General features: G+C 39.8%; 1 protein-coding gene across 1 annotated transcript in view; it reads left to right on the forward strand.

Moving 5' to 3' along the window:
* The first annotated feature begins 1,750 nt into the window (after positions 1–1,750).
* Positions 1,751–14,056, forward strand: part of yjefn3 (YjeF N-terminal domain containing 3) — a 71,863-nt gene continuing 59,557 nt past the window's right edge. Inside the window, exon 1 of the mRNA XM_074669170.1 lies at positions 1,751–2,177. Coding sequence (XP_074525271.1) covers positions 2,110–2,177 — 68 coding nt within the window. The 5' untranslated portion in view covers positions 1,751–2,109. The remainder of the gene's footprint in view (positions 2,178–14,056) is intronic.

The raw sequence follows: 14,056 nt of genomic DNA on the forward strand, positions 1-14,056 counted from the left end.
TTAGGCAGAATGCCTTTAACTCAGCACTAGATTGATAGAGACCTTTGAAGCTCTTGATATTCAGTTGTCAGGGTTTCATTGTTAAAGCAGTCATAGCACTGGCCATTTTTGTGGGATTTCATCACATGAAACACTTGCTTTTGTGCTGTCATCTCCAGCACTCATGCATCTGCAGAAAGAGAAGATTGAAAGTGAATCCCTTTGTAGCTGTTTTCATCAGCAGTCAGTTCAGCAAAGCTACCAGGACTGCAGAGAGCATACTGTTTTCAAGCCTCTGTTTCAACAGGTTATCTGAAACAGTAAGTCGATGCAGAATCTTAATATGAGTCCTGAATATTTCATGTTTCAGTTTCCCCCACTGAGGTTTGGATCAAAGGATCTAATTTACAGCTGGTTCTGGATTCTAACCACTAACCAGATCTTCGCCTGCAGCGTCTTCATTAATTAAAAGCAGGGGTTAAGTGATAGATTCAGTGGTTAGGTTGACATTATACACAGCAAAACTGAATTCAAAGTGAGTTTCTTGTCTTTCTTTTGGGAAAAAAAATGGAAACAAATTTGGAAGATAAATAATCAGCTACAATACTTTACTATTACCCTTAGATGGCAGCATACACCATAGCTCCAGTGCCTTTCGTTTCACTTAACAGGAATTCAACCTTTCCATTAGGGGTGTAGTGAATGTTTAATATAGACAAACAACAAACAAAGCCTCACTAAATTGACTTATGAATCCGCACACTATAAAAATGGAAATCTAGACAAGTGTTAAAGTCTTTTATCTTTTAAGTCCAGAAAAATGTCTCATTGCAAGACTGTAACGTACCAAAATGATACATGTATTACATGTTGAGAGAAAATTTTTCCAATTGAAGTAAAAGGAAAAGTACTCCTTTAATTTCTTGTTTACATACATTATTCCTGTTTCAAAAAACTTTAATTTTATTTTCATACTTAATTGCCTGATTTATTTACCCTTTTCTGCAGTTAAGAATTTATTTTTTTTCTTAAATAATGTAAAATAAGACTGTTTTAGGACTTGCAGGGAGTAATTGGCTCATATTACGTTCAGTAATCTTTACAAAAAGTAAGATGAAAATATTTAATTTCAGTTTTGATAGTACAGTCTTAGCTCTGATAGATGAGCTTCAATGAGTGCTCAGGAATGTTAGAGAGAAAAAAAAGACCCTCAGAGAAAAAATACTGAATTCATGTTTGTCCCACCTCTGGGAATTATTTAACAGCTGCAGACTCCTCCCTCGACTCTATACACGTCCCTCTCTGTGTATGTTTGCATTATATTTACATTTTAATGATGCTGTGCCCTAAATCCATATGCTCATTCTACATCCATCTGAATCTTTTTTGAGGTCACCGTGATTCTGTTCATAACACCCACATCCCCATGCTGGAGCTACCAACTGCTGCTATGTTCAGAAGCATCTCACACGTACTGCTGTGTTATTATTTCAGCTGTGGTCTCTGTTTACCTCCCACCATCATATCAGATGTGTCAGTGCTTGTGATTCAGGCAGCAGTCAAGTGTTTCCCCATCACGGTGCTCACTCCAGATTTTACATCAAGGGATTATTTCGCCACCCAGGTCTGTGCATAATGTGTGTGAATTTTAAAGGGGCGGTGGGTGCACCCTGGATGACTGAACAGCTTTGATTGCTGCAGCCTTGGCCAATCAGCTGGTGAGCACCATGCTTGCCGATTCTTAATTGGCTGCTGTTCCCAGTGAGCTGCAGCTGATCCACAGAGCCAGATGGATTCATAAGAGGAAGAGTCGGCTCCACAGTGAAAGAGGGAGACGGAGACAAGAGAGGCAGAGATACAGAGGCAAGATTCAGAGGGTGTGTGTAGCAGCCAGTAATTACCTTCCACTATCTGAACCAATCAAGAGCCACTGACAGGGAGAGAGGGAGAGAGGGAGGAAGGAAGGCAGGGAGGGAGGAAGCCCATTTAGATTCTCACTCTATTCCCAGGCTCAGAGATAGACAGCGCGCTTATTGAATCAGAGTCACACACAAGCAGCGGAAGTGTGTTCTTTCAGGCGGCACAGCTCATCCTTTCTCGTATTTGCCGAGTCCTGCCGGGTGAAAACAGATGGACAAGATGAACCACAGCTCAGCCGAGGCAGAGGCTGAAACCATAGAACCACTGCGTTACCTCAGGTAGGCACCTGTTCATTCCTCCTGCATGTCACACTCAGTTCTGTCCTTCTCCATTTCATCTTTCTCCTGCTTCGTCTCTCTAACTCATCTCATATTAATGAATCAAGAAATGCACAGAGTTAGAAAGAAAACCACACAGGAGAGGGGGACAGGAACATCTTGATCCTCTTGTAGAACCCCTGAGAAGTCCTCTCATGGGACTTAAAGTGTACAGTCATCTCCCATTCTGTTTGAATCCAAGCCAGCTGTTAAGTGGAAAAACAGCGGGGAGAGAATACAAGAAATATCAATTACTTAAGTTCACTTGCTTGTCAAAAACTCGATGACAACCAGCATCATTGATAAGATGGTGATGGGAAAGAAGATGTTGTCCTCAGGAATCCTTTAGCCAACCTCAGGAAACTCTGTTTCTGCTTTGACAGGTCCAAATGTTGTGTTGCCCTTTTCCAGTTCACTGAGATTTCAAACATGATCATTTATGAGTTTTGGGGATTGAAATTCTCATTATCCAGCCGCATATTGCCAAGCCAAGCGTCATCTGCAAACAGTTTGATATCTGCGGCGTATTAGTGGCTGAGGCTGCCCCTGTAAAACCACTTTTCCTTTTGGAGTGACATGAAATTTAATCTGAGAATTGAAGCAGTTTCATATGTTTGTAATGTAGGGTTTACATTTCTGTTTCTTGACACTTTTATCCGAGAATTTAGGTAAGTAGCCACAAAAACGCTCACTCAGAGATGTATCTGAACAGCAGGTGCTTATATTTGTTTCTGTGTATGGATCTCCTACAGACTTAAAGTGACAGTCTGTTTTCCTGTTAGGCAAAGTAAACAGCTTACATTATGATCCAACTTGTGACTCATAACGCTCTGCTAAATAGTATATCCTATATATATATATATATATATACAGTTTTATATATGTCTGAAGCTAATTTAAGGGGCAATGAATGGGCTTTATGAATGAACGTGTTTTTCTCCTTGAATTAGAATCTTCAGTAGAAATGTGGGTAGTTGAGTTGCATTTTGGGTAATGTTTGTGCCAGAATTTGAAAAGGGAATACATGACATAAATCTCTGGTTCTGCAGCATCTGCTTTTATCCCTTCCTTTTTACTGTCAGTCATGAGTCATGAGGGCAATACTAAACCAGGCACCCTTAACAACTATAGCATCCTGAGTACTATCTCTGACACTGCCTTAAATTTCTGTGTTGCACAAACTTTAAAGAGCTGTAAATGGAGACACATGCTCACACACAATTGTACCAGTGGTTAAAAACCACTCAAAGAAAAATAATGCAGATAGATAACGTGATGAAAACAGGAATGTGTGTACTGCAACTATTTATGAACTCTTTCTATTCACAGGAAATTTGAAGTAGCTGTTGCCTCTCTTTTCACAAAGCAGTTAAACTGTGGTTTCTCTCAGTATAGACCAGGCAGATGGTTTATTGTTGCTCATTCATCTCAAGAAATCCTTCTGTTCGCCTGGTAGCATTCTAAAGTATGGGTGTTAATTTATTTCATAGAGACATCTTAATGATTATATATACTGGATACTCTCCTCCAGGACAACACGTCTACAATAACACTCAGTGCAATTTACTTAACAGCTCCCATCTCCCAGTGCACATTTATTTCTGGTCTCCATGTTATTGCAGTATCAATCAGTGCATGCACCTGCTTATTAAAACTATTCATGGAGCTGCTTTAAACCCTTGTAACGTATGTAATTAAAAAGTACTCTCTCCTCACTGGCTGCTTTTACATTCTTCTCGGTGTGTGTCGACATGTGAGCAGATGAAGCTGCAAATAAACCAACACCCTGGAGACTGTGCTCGTTCCTCACTCTCTCAGATCTCTGCAGTTTGATTGGTGTCGGCTGTCAGTCAATTAGGGCAGTCAATTATAGACCGACTTTCACATTACCTGTTATGATCATTAAAGCCCATTTAAATGTGCATGAGTACATGTGTGCAGACATGGATATGGATGATGTTAGCTAATATAGACGGTCCCTTACTTGAGCAGCCTCTGACCTCAATGTGTAAATGATGTATGACTGGATGGATAAGACTGCCTTTGAGTGGTCAGAGAGACTATACAGCAAGCACCACTGCAATGAACAAAAATATTAAAGCTTAATATATTAGCTTATTATATTAGATTCAACACATGTAAAGCAAAAATCTTTCAAGTATTTTATCATCAGCTCCGCCAAGGATGTTTTTGGGAGAGAACATAACTCTGATGAAATTTTCAGGAAATGTTCAGAATGGAATAAGGAAGAAGTGATCAAATTTTGGAGGTGATCTGGATCACCATCTGGATCCAGGATTTTTTTTTTTTAATGATGCTTTATCATTGTGAGATAGGGCTGTTTTCACCACATGTGTATATAACTCCATGATAAATGGTCGGATTGCTTTGCAAAACAATACAAGACAAGGTCACCATAATTTCTGACAGATCTAAAAGTACGATCCAGACCATGACAATATTCTGGATACTAAGATCCAGAATTTGAAATATGTACTGGGTCATGATAATTTTTAACACTGTCAGGAAACAAATTATCTTACAAACCTGCAACTATCACCAAGTTGTAGCATACAGTCTGCTGAAAGGGAGTATAACATTAAAGTAGGACTAAAGTGTTGTGTGACAATCACAATATGCTTGGTGGAGGTCTGCATGATGAACATGACTACAGTTGAAATAATAATAAAATAACATCAACATTTTTATTTCAAATTTGTATAAATCCATACTCAAACTGTATAAATACCCTCTGTCTCCATCTAGATTAGTATACACAACCACATGTGGGGAGGTTGTTGACCACACAGTTGTCCAGAAGTCAGTTATTGACTCCTTCCAACGGAGGGTCATTGCTTAAAAGGCGGGCTGTTCACGGAGTGCAGTATCCAAGCATATCAAAGGAAAGTGGGCTGGAAGGGAAAACTGTGGCTGTGGCTAATCTCCACAGCCTTGAGAGGATTGTTGAAACCAGTGGATTGAAGAACAAGGTAGAGCTTCACAAGGAGTGGACTGAGAGGGGTGTCAGTAACATCAAGAGCCACTCGTCGGAGGACGAGCTACAACTGTAGCTGTAATGCCTAATATCAAGCATCAAGTCAGGAGTGTCTTACTGTGGTTTGGGGTAAAAAAACTGGACTGCTGCTCAGTACCTTTTTTCAAGAAAAGAAAATCTGGCATTTCATTTGGGAATCAAGCCAGGGGGAGGGCAGAGCAGCACAGAATTGAATGTTTTTGAGGCCCACAGTTTCATCTGCTCCATGGAGACGCTGATTTCCTTTTCCAGCAGGACCTGGCACCTGCACAAACTGCCATAACCACCAAATAGTTGGCTGACCAAAATATTACTGTGCTTAATTGACTGGCCAACTTACCTGACCTGAACTCCTGAGTATCTGTGCTTGGCTGTTTGGACAAAGGAAGATGATGAACATGCAATAAATAAATACAGACGAGCTGAAGGCTGAGCTTCCGTCATATCAGCACTGCCCCACGCTGTCTGGCTCTTTGCTTACTCTGTATTAGTGCGGTAAATCGTTGTGAAAGAAGACCCAACCAAAGACTAAGGGCCAATCACAGTTATTATTCTTACCCCTCCCCTTTTGTCTACCCCTTCCTCTTGGCCCTCTGTTTTAAGGGCTAAGAAGAAGGCATAAAATAACATCACTTTGAAACGAGACGCCACTTGATCCCTGCTGTGTCATCACCCCTAGATGCTTGCTGGCTGTGGTAGGTGTTTATTCAATTCCAAAAACCCCACATTTTCACAAAGTGATGATAAACTGATGTCAGGTTAAGGTGACAAGTTCACAGCAAACAGAAATCACATTGATACAGTGCATTGCATGAGTATTGAGACAGCTAAGACATGGAAAGGAAATGTTAAACAAAGGTTAAGGAACTCTGAAGCTACATGTAGCTTTTGTATACTGTAATGTTTGCTTTTCGTAACTGATAAAGCCCCTGAATGCAGCTTAGCTGTCTTATCGTCATGAAATGCAGTTCACTGTCTTTTTGCTGTCAATTTGTCACACTTAGTGCAGCAGATAATTACAAATTTCAGGAAATAAAACATAAGGCACGTGAAAATTCAAGATGGCAGCCATTTTTCAAGATGGCCGACATTTCTATAAAACGCTTATTATTTCGATAGTTCAAACAGTGATGCAAGCATGAAATTTGGTACAAATGCTCTCTAAGGGACATTCTTTTAAAACATCATTATACATGAAGAAATTAAGGATGGCAGCCATCTTTTAAGAAGAAATGGCGGCTATCTTGAAAAATGGGTGTCTAATGTTTTATTTCAGAAGAGTGTCCCTCAAAGAGTATTTTGTCCCAAATTTCATATTTGCATCACCATTTGAACTGTTGAAGTAATAAGCATTCAATGGAAATAGCGCCTGTCTTTAAAAAATGGCCACCATCTTGAAAAAATGGCTGCAATCTAGAATTTTTGGGTATCTATCGTTTAATACCAGAACAATGGCCCTGAGAGAGTATTTGTGTCATATTTCATGCTTGCATCACCGTTCAAACTTTTGAAATAATGAGCATTTAATGGTAATGGCAGCCATCTTTAAAAATGGCTTCCATCTCGAATTTTCAGTGTCTTATGTTTTATTTCAAAAGAGTGTCCCTCAGAGAGCATCTGTGCCAAATTTCATGCTTGCATCATCATGTGAACGATTTTTTCACTCATCTGCTCCACTAACTGGTCTGACAGCAGTGTAGCTATCAGCGCTAGCTGTTGCTATAGTAGGGTTAGGTAGATTGTTAAAACGAGCTATTTCAAAATACAACTGACATTTCAAAACATAGCTATTATTAACATGGAGTAGCAAAGAATTGAATATCTGTTAAAATTTTGATTTCATGGGACATTTGTCATACCCCTTGATTTCAAGTGAGGTCCTGGTTTGACTTCATTTTAAGGGTTGTGTTGGTCTTCCCCTTAGCCCTTCCCCTTCACTATATGTGCACAAAAATGTACACACTTTCTAGTTGCTGAAATTTTTCTTTCTTTATTTAGTTCCTTTTTGAGATCATTCTTTGGAAATATTCTAATTAAATAAGATACAGGAGTCCTGGGTTTCATGAACTATAAGCTTTAGGCACCAAAAACAAAACAGAAAAGGCTTGGCACTGTATATGTTATTAATCATCAAGTACATTAAGATTCACCAATCATACGTACGGTATAAAGATATCTGATGATAATGATAAAATTTTTATGAACTGCATCTGTAATGTACATTTATATTCCATGGCAGCAACTGTGTTTTGCTCAGTAAATAGTATTCGTGTCACAGTAGGTAATGTATTCTCTCAATGGTATACAGCACAGAGATTATGATTCTTAATCTGCTGTTTATATTTATCCTGCTTTCTTGCCAATTAAGTCAATAGCTGATGAGCAGCTGTTATAGAAATCTGTTGAAGCAGAGGCTTGGTGCAGATTTTGTGCACATTAAATATTGGGTGGAGGAAAATACTTTTTTTTTTGAGGCGTCCAATGATTAATGTGAAAAATATGCGTTTACTGAAGATAATTCAGGCCCAGAGGCAATCCTGTGAAAAAGCTGTTCAATGATATGATTACACAGAAATTATAGGCAATGGATTTGCTACAGGCAGACAAAAACCTATTAAAATGATGCATGAAATTCTCAGTCTGTGACAATCCAGTTGTTTTAGTGCAGTAATGGTTACTGCTCAGAGATCAAATGAATGCCAGTATGACTCATGCCATATATTACCGCAGGTTAAATCAACTACAGACAAACAAACAACGCAGACATGAATTACTACATTTTAAGAATGGAAACCTGGAACAAAAGTACATTTTTTTTTAAACCTCTTAAATATTTTTCAGTTGTTGGAGAAAAACTTCAGTATGGCTGCCTCTCAGAACAGCAGAGGTTTGGGGATGAGCTCTAAATGTTGGAGTTGTTCATGGGCCCGTAATGTATGAAGTTTCAGCCCTGCCAGGTTTCTGGCAGTGGATAAAACTTACATAAGAGACTTCAGTGTGTTATTTATTTCAGCAAACAGTTTTTCTGACTCTTTTTTCAAAAGACTGTTCCATTTCCCTTGTTTTGTTTCACTTGTATCTTTACTGTCAGGCAAATAGTCCTTCAACCTGCAGAAGAAAGCCTCATACATCATAAAAGCATCATTCTTTTCTGAATTTAGAAACTGTACCTGCAGCATTTGTTTTCTGTTTTTGAAGCGACTCAACAAATAGTGTTACACCTGCGGTACATTATGCTATTCTGAACTTGATAGCTTCTAGAGCTTTCTTCTTCTTCACCTCAGCTCTCAGCTCAGGCAATGCTAAACATTCTGACTCCTTGCTCCACCTTTCTCCTCTTGCCCACAAACCAAGACTTGCACCCAACTATATTTGACTCTTCTGCGATATTTTTTTTGTCTATCTCTTCACCTGCTGGTCTCACCTGTCTTTCTGAGCTTCTGCCAGTGTGTCAGCCTGTCTGTTACCTGCTCAGCCTTCATTTCTCTCCTGCCTAGGCAATGATGCATATTGGGCTTATTGTTATTCATTTGGCTTGCCTCCTTCCCTTCACTTTCACTGCCACCAATTCCCAGGCTGGCACCCTCTCCTCCCATTTGCCCGTGTGACAGCTCCGGCATTTATTTATAGGCCTAATGTAATGATCGGGGCAGAGAGGTGGACACATAGAGACGGAGGAGGGAGTGTGGGGATGATTTTCCACAGTCAAATGTTTGGCTGTAATTTTCCACTTCCATTAAAGTCAGATTAGCTGTAAGAGTCCTCTATTTGCCATGTCTGAAAAGGCTGAATGCTTTGGAGAGTGGCTTTGAGGGGAGGAAAATTTGCATGAAGATTGATGGATGGGTTTCAAGTAAGTTAGTAAAAACAACAACAAAGTTATACACGAGTTGTCAAAAATATTTTGACAACTTTTTATTTTCTGCTGCAAAACAGGAAACACAAGAAACATTTGTGAAAAGACATTAGAAAAGACGTTTCTATGAATAGGCTTCTTCTAAATTACTAGGGTCTCGATCGCTTTTACCTGTGATTTGACAGCTCTTTTTTTCCCACTGCCAAAGACTTAGGATTTAGAATAGCATGGAATAGAATAGAATACAACTTTATTGCCATTGTAACGAGTACAATGAAATTGAAGTCACAGCAGCAATCAAGTAAACAAAAGTAAGAAAGTGTATAGAAAGTGCAAAAAGGTCCACAAGAAAATAGATGATGACAGCTTGTCCATCATTGTCCAGTTCAGCCAGCCTCCACCTCCACTGAGCTTCTTCAGCAGTCTGTTCACTCTCTGTCTCCTGGATCCTGTCTGCTCACAGCAGGTGAAGCTCTTCCAACATGGCGTTGGAAGAGCTTCACCTGCTGTGAACAGACAGGATCACAGCAGGTGAAGCTCACAGCAGAGTGAAGCTCTTCCAACATGGCGTTGGTGTCTGGTGTTAGCTCCGTTAGCCATGTCTGTGAATAGCATGATGCTACTCTGCCCTATGGTATTCCCTCTGTGGCTGGGTTAGCATGGCTAGCTTGTCCGTCTTATTGGAGATAGATCTTATGTTCCCAATAACAATTGGGATGGAAGAACAGGTCCATGTCGTCTCTTCTTAGCTCACACCTGAGAACCAGCATGTCGTCCTCACCTCCTTCTCCTCACCTTGTGGGAAGACATCAGGCCTTGCACCAGTTAGCAATGACATGCTACAGGCTGCTAACAGCTGAGGTCAAATGTAAACAATGTGCCCATGGTTACATGTAGGATCTCCAGACAAACACAGGAGAAAAAGTTGTAAAAATATCACCGAAGCCACAAAAAGTTTGGTGTCGATGACCAACAAACGAGCCATAAAATGTAATGATCCACTCCAAATACAAAGATTACAAAAAAGAGATGAAAAATTGACAAGAAACAGAAGAAGAAGAGCCATAGCCAACAGGGCAGCGCCTAGCCTTATTGATGAAACCCCTGCTGATTCATGTTGAAGTGAGTCTCCAGGCGCCAGCATTTGTTAATGAAGAACACAATAGGCCTGCACAAAGAAACCTGAGCCAAGACTGTGTCTTCCCAATTATGTCCACACAGTCAATCAATAAAGGGACTTCAGCTGATACTAGAGGACAACAAAAAAGAAACAAAAATCACTAAAAGGCCCCCTTTCACTCAGATCAGAAAATAATGCACCAAAATTAAAACAAAGTTTGGCAAGAATCAAGAGAGAGCAGAACAGAGAAGAGCAAGCACAGGTTCCAAAAATAAATCATCCAGTCAGGACCACTCTTGTCAACAGTATTGATTAGGCACTGAGTTATATTTGTTTGGCTGAGTTCCTGCCCCTCCATGTGCTCATGTGGAATGCTAAATCCTGAGACTGGGAGAGCACACCTCACCTTTCTTTCATGAAAAGCTGAGGCAGGGAGAGCAGCAACAAAGACTCCCAGGCATAGAAGCTGGAGCTTGGGTTGTGGGTAGGATAATGTTTTTTTTTAAGAGAATGAATGGAGTAGTAACTCTCAGTGTAGGCAGGCAAAAGCAGTTCAAATGGACCGCCTGTTTTACTATTTGCCAACTGGATGCACTGATTTAATCACCTGAGCTGTCAGCTGATGGGGGCTGGCTTTGACAGCAGCAGTGAGTCTGTGGTTCCTGACTTTGTGGCCTGAACTAACGCAGTGCTCAATTTCTGATAAACTTAAAAACAAACAGGACAAACAGGCCCTTTCCTGTGAGGGGGAACCAAAGTCTGGGCAACAGAAAAAATAGAAATTAAAGGCAAGCCACTCATATTCCTCTTCATCTTGTGAACCTTGTGGGCGTGACACAACATCAAACTGAACCGGCAGTGATTCGAGCGGACGTACAGCAGCAGCTTCGAGCTGTGTGAGCTCCACTGACACTGGCTGCTTGCTGTCCTCAAATCTACTTTGGACTTTTCTGGTTGATCTCTGCTTTGGTCTTGTTTCATACTGATACCAAGCGGCAACCTCTTGTCTGAGAATATTAGACAATGCGGACGTGCTAAAATCTGCTGTTTTTCGAGTGTTCGCTTGAGGGTGGCTCCAGAATTACTGGAAGTCACAAACACACCAAGCCAAAAAAAGCAATTTTCAAAGCAGAAATTAACCTATTTACAGCTTGGTTCAAAATATGTCTCCTATCTGAGTCGCTGATTTTACTACTGCCTCCCACTGTACGGGGGTTATTATTTTTCTAATTCAGCCTTTCAGAAGATATTAAGATTGCGAGCTCCCCCAATAAGAGGCACAGCTGAGAGTCACGTGACCGACAGGCGCCCTATGGCTGAAGGCAAAGCCCTTGCTACTACCAATATGGCCGCTATAGCCAATGTGCTTCATTTTCTGTTTCAGAAACAGACAGATGACATTGGCGAGACTACGTCTATGTTTTATACAGTCTATGATCAATACTTAGGTCACATACAGTAGCTGTTTAGGTAAAAGTCATGTCAACTTCACACCAAGAAGGCAAAGTTGAACCGTTTACTCACTGAAATATGTGACACATTCACTTAACTATGACCAAAAGAGGCAATGGGTCGATTTAAGAATGGACAACAGAAGTGGATATGAACATAGAATAGACAAATGGATCATTTCTTTACTATACTGTAAAAGTGGTTTCTTAAACCTATACATTAACAGAATTCGCAGGCATCGACATATTTTTCAAAACAAAAATGTTCATGCTTTTTGCTCATGGTCTTTTGTTCTTTTGTAGGTCTTACTGCATTATCATCAAATTTAAGTCTATTTAATAACCAATTAAAAAAATATTTTAAAGGAGTTGTTTTGATGTTGTTGAATCCATTTTTCATCATGTGGATACTTTTCTATGCTGACCTGTATGTTAACACTCAAGTTAGGCCAGTGAAAAAGTGTGGACATACTGTTCTAGCTGTTTTTTTTTCTCCATCTCAACTCTTGGTTTTCTTTGACAAGTTCTATATAACATGATGTCCTTGACACAACAGCAGCAGATACACGTGGAGTGCATGTTTGACTGACGTGATCACAAAGACAGAAATAGAGATTAAGAGACCCCCTTGGATTCCTTCCAGCAGGACTCACTTGTGCTTTTAGTGGACATGTTGGAAGAGGTTCAGAATGAGTCAATCATTGAAGACTGACCCATAATTGTCCTTCATGCTGTGACCAGTATCCCTCAGTGCTGTGAGGAGTGGTAATGTTACATTTCACAATAAAAATCACAGAGAAATAAAAGTCCACCACCTCTTGTCCTTCTACAGTTCCGCGCTCCAGTCCTCATTATATACCATCATCTTTCTCTCTCTCTCTTTTTTTTGTAACTCTGTCATCTACTTTCTGTGGTAAATTCATGCTCTTGTATGTAAATATAGGTTGTCACAGTTTGGGGTGGTCAAAGTAATCAACTCCTTTGAAGCGGCTTTAAACAAAAACAAAACTCATGTGTCACAAAATCAGTGCTATTCACAACTGAGGTGAGTAAGACTAAGTAGTCCTGAATTTCCCTTTGGGTATTAAAGAAGACAAACATTCTATTCTATTCTATTCTATTCTATTCTATTCTATTCTATTCTATTCTATTCTATTCTATTCTATTCTATTCTAGGAATGACTGATACCTTGTATATGGATAAGTAAAGGGAATGGAGAGTTTTCTTTTCAGACTTTTGTTTTCTCTGTATTGGACAAGGCACCCTGTAACAGTAAGAGGCTTGACTTAGTGATGAAAGCTTGGTTCTGAAACAAGTAGGAGTTATTTTTGAGGTCCACATGAGTGCTGAAAGCACCACACCTGTTTAACAGAGAGTGTCTTGATCATTTTTCCCATGTTTTATGATTGTATTCAAAGCATTTTGTAAGGGCTTTTGAGTTAACAGATAAGTGTGGGTAAGACTGTCTGACCTAAGCGCCGTATCAAGCTGCAGTGTCTCTTTGGTGGCAGATGAATGTCCTCCAGAGAGGCTTCTGCAGAGACAGTGTGATTGAAAGGCCTCAAGACCTCTCACAGCTAAATTTTCATTGCACCCAGAGGCCGCCACAAGAAGATTTCTGCAATTTTCTAGCCTATTGTGCTGTGTGTGGAAGGTGATTTGGTTTCTAAATTGGGAGTACTTTGCTTTTTCCAAAGTGGGAAAGTACTCAGAACTTGCAGTTATGACAGGTGCTTTCACTGGACTCAGAGCAGCAGGCTATTATTAGAGACAGGCCATTATTTCATTTGGCAGGTCTACAGTGTGCCTCAGTTAACTGCCGCTAATTAAACTATTGCTCTGATTAAATGTGACCTTTTTGGGAGATATTTTAGTCATTTTCACCATTATAGGTTGTACATCATGATTTCTTTTCTCTGCTTATTATTTCACACAGATTTTTAAATTTCACTAATTTGACATTCAGAGATTTTCCAGTGTAATTACTGGCCTGAATATAAAACTAACTTTAAACAGAGCAAGTTTTACACAAGTGAGTTGAATAAAAAAAATAAATTATAGAATGACCTTCTTTAGAGTGAACTCGTCTTGACACTTTGCATACAAACAGTAGTTCTCCAGGATTGGCTGATTATTCTGGGCACATCCATCTGTATTTTGCCATCACCCTTTTTCCAGAAAGGATGGACTATTACTAACCTGTCTGATTATCTATCTGCTTGTGTTTCCTGCAATTGATGCTGTTTATGCTCACCATCTCAGCAATGAAATTAGTGCAGGAAATGGTCAATGACGAATGATGGCAACGAGTGTAAAATAAGATCCACTTTCAAACAAACGTAGTTGTCCTTGTCAAGCTGCCTCTTTCCTAATGAAGC

This window comes from Halichoeres trimaculatus, unplaced genomic scaffold (assembly GCF_033239565.1).
Source record: "Halichoeres trimaculatus isolate MK-OKI-2021-1 unplaced genomic scaffold, fHalTri1.1 fHalTri1_scaffold_4, whole genome shotgun sequence".
Taxonomy (NCBI): domain Eukaryota; kingdom Metazoa; phylum Chordata; class Actinopteri; order Labriformes; family Labridae; genus Halichoeres; species Halichoeres trimaculatus.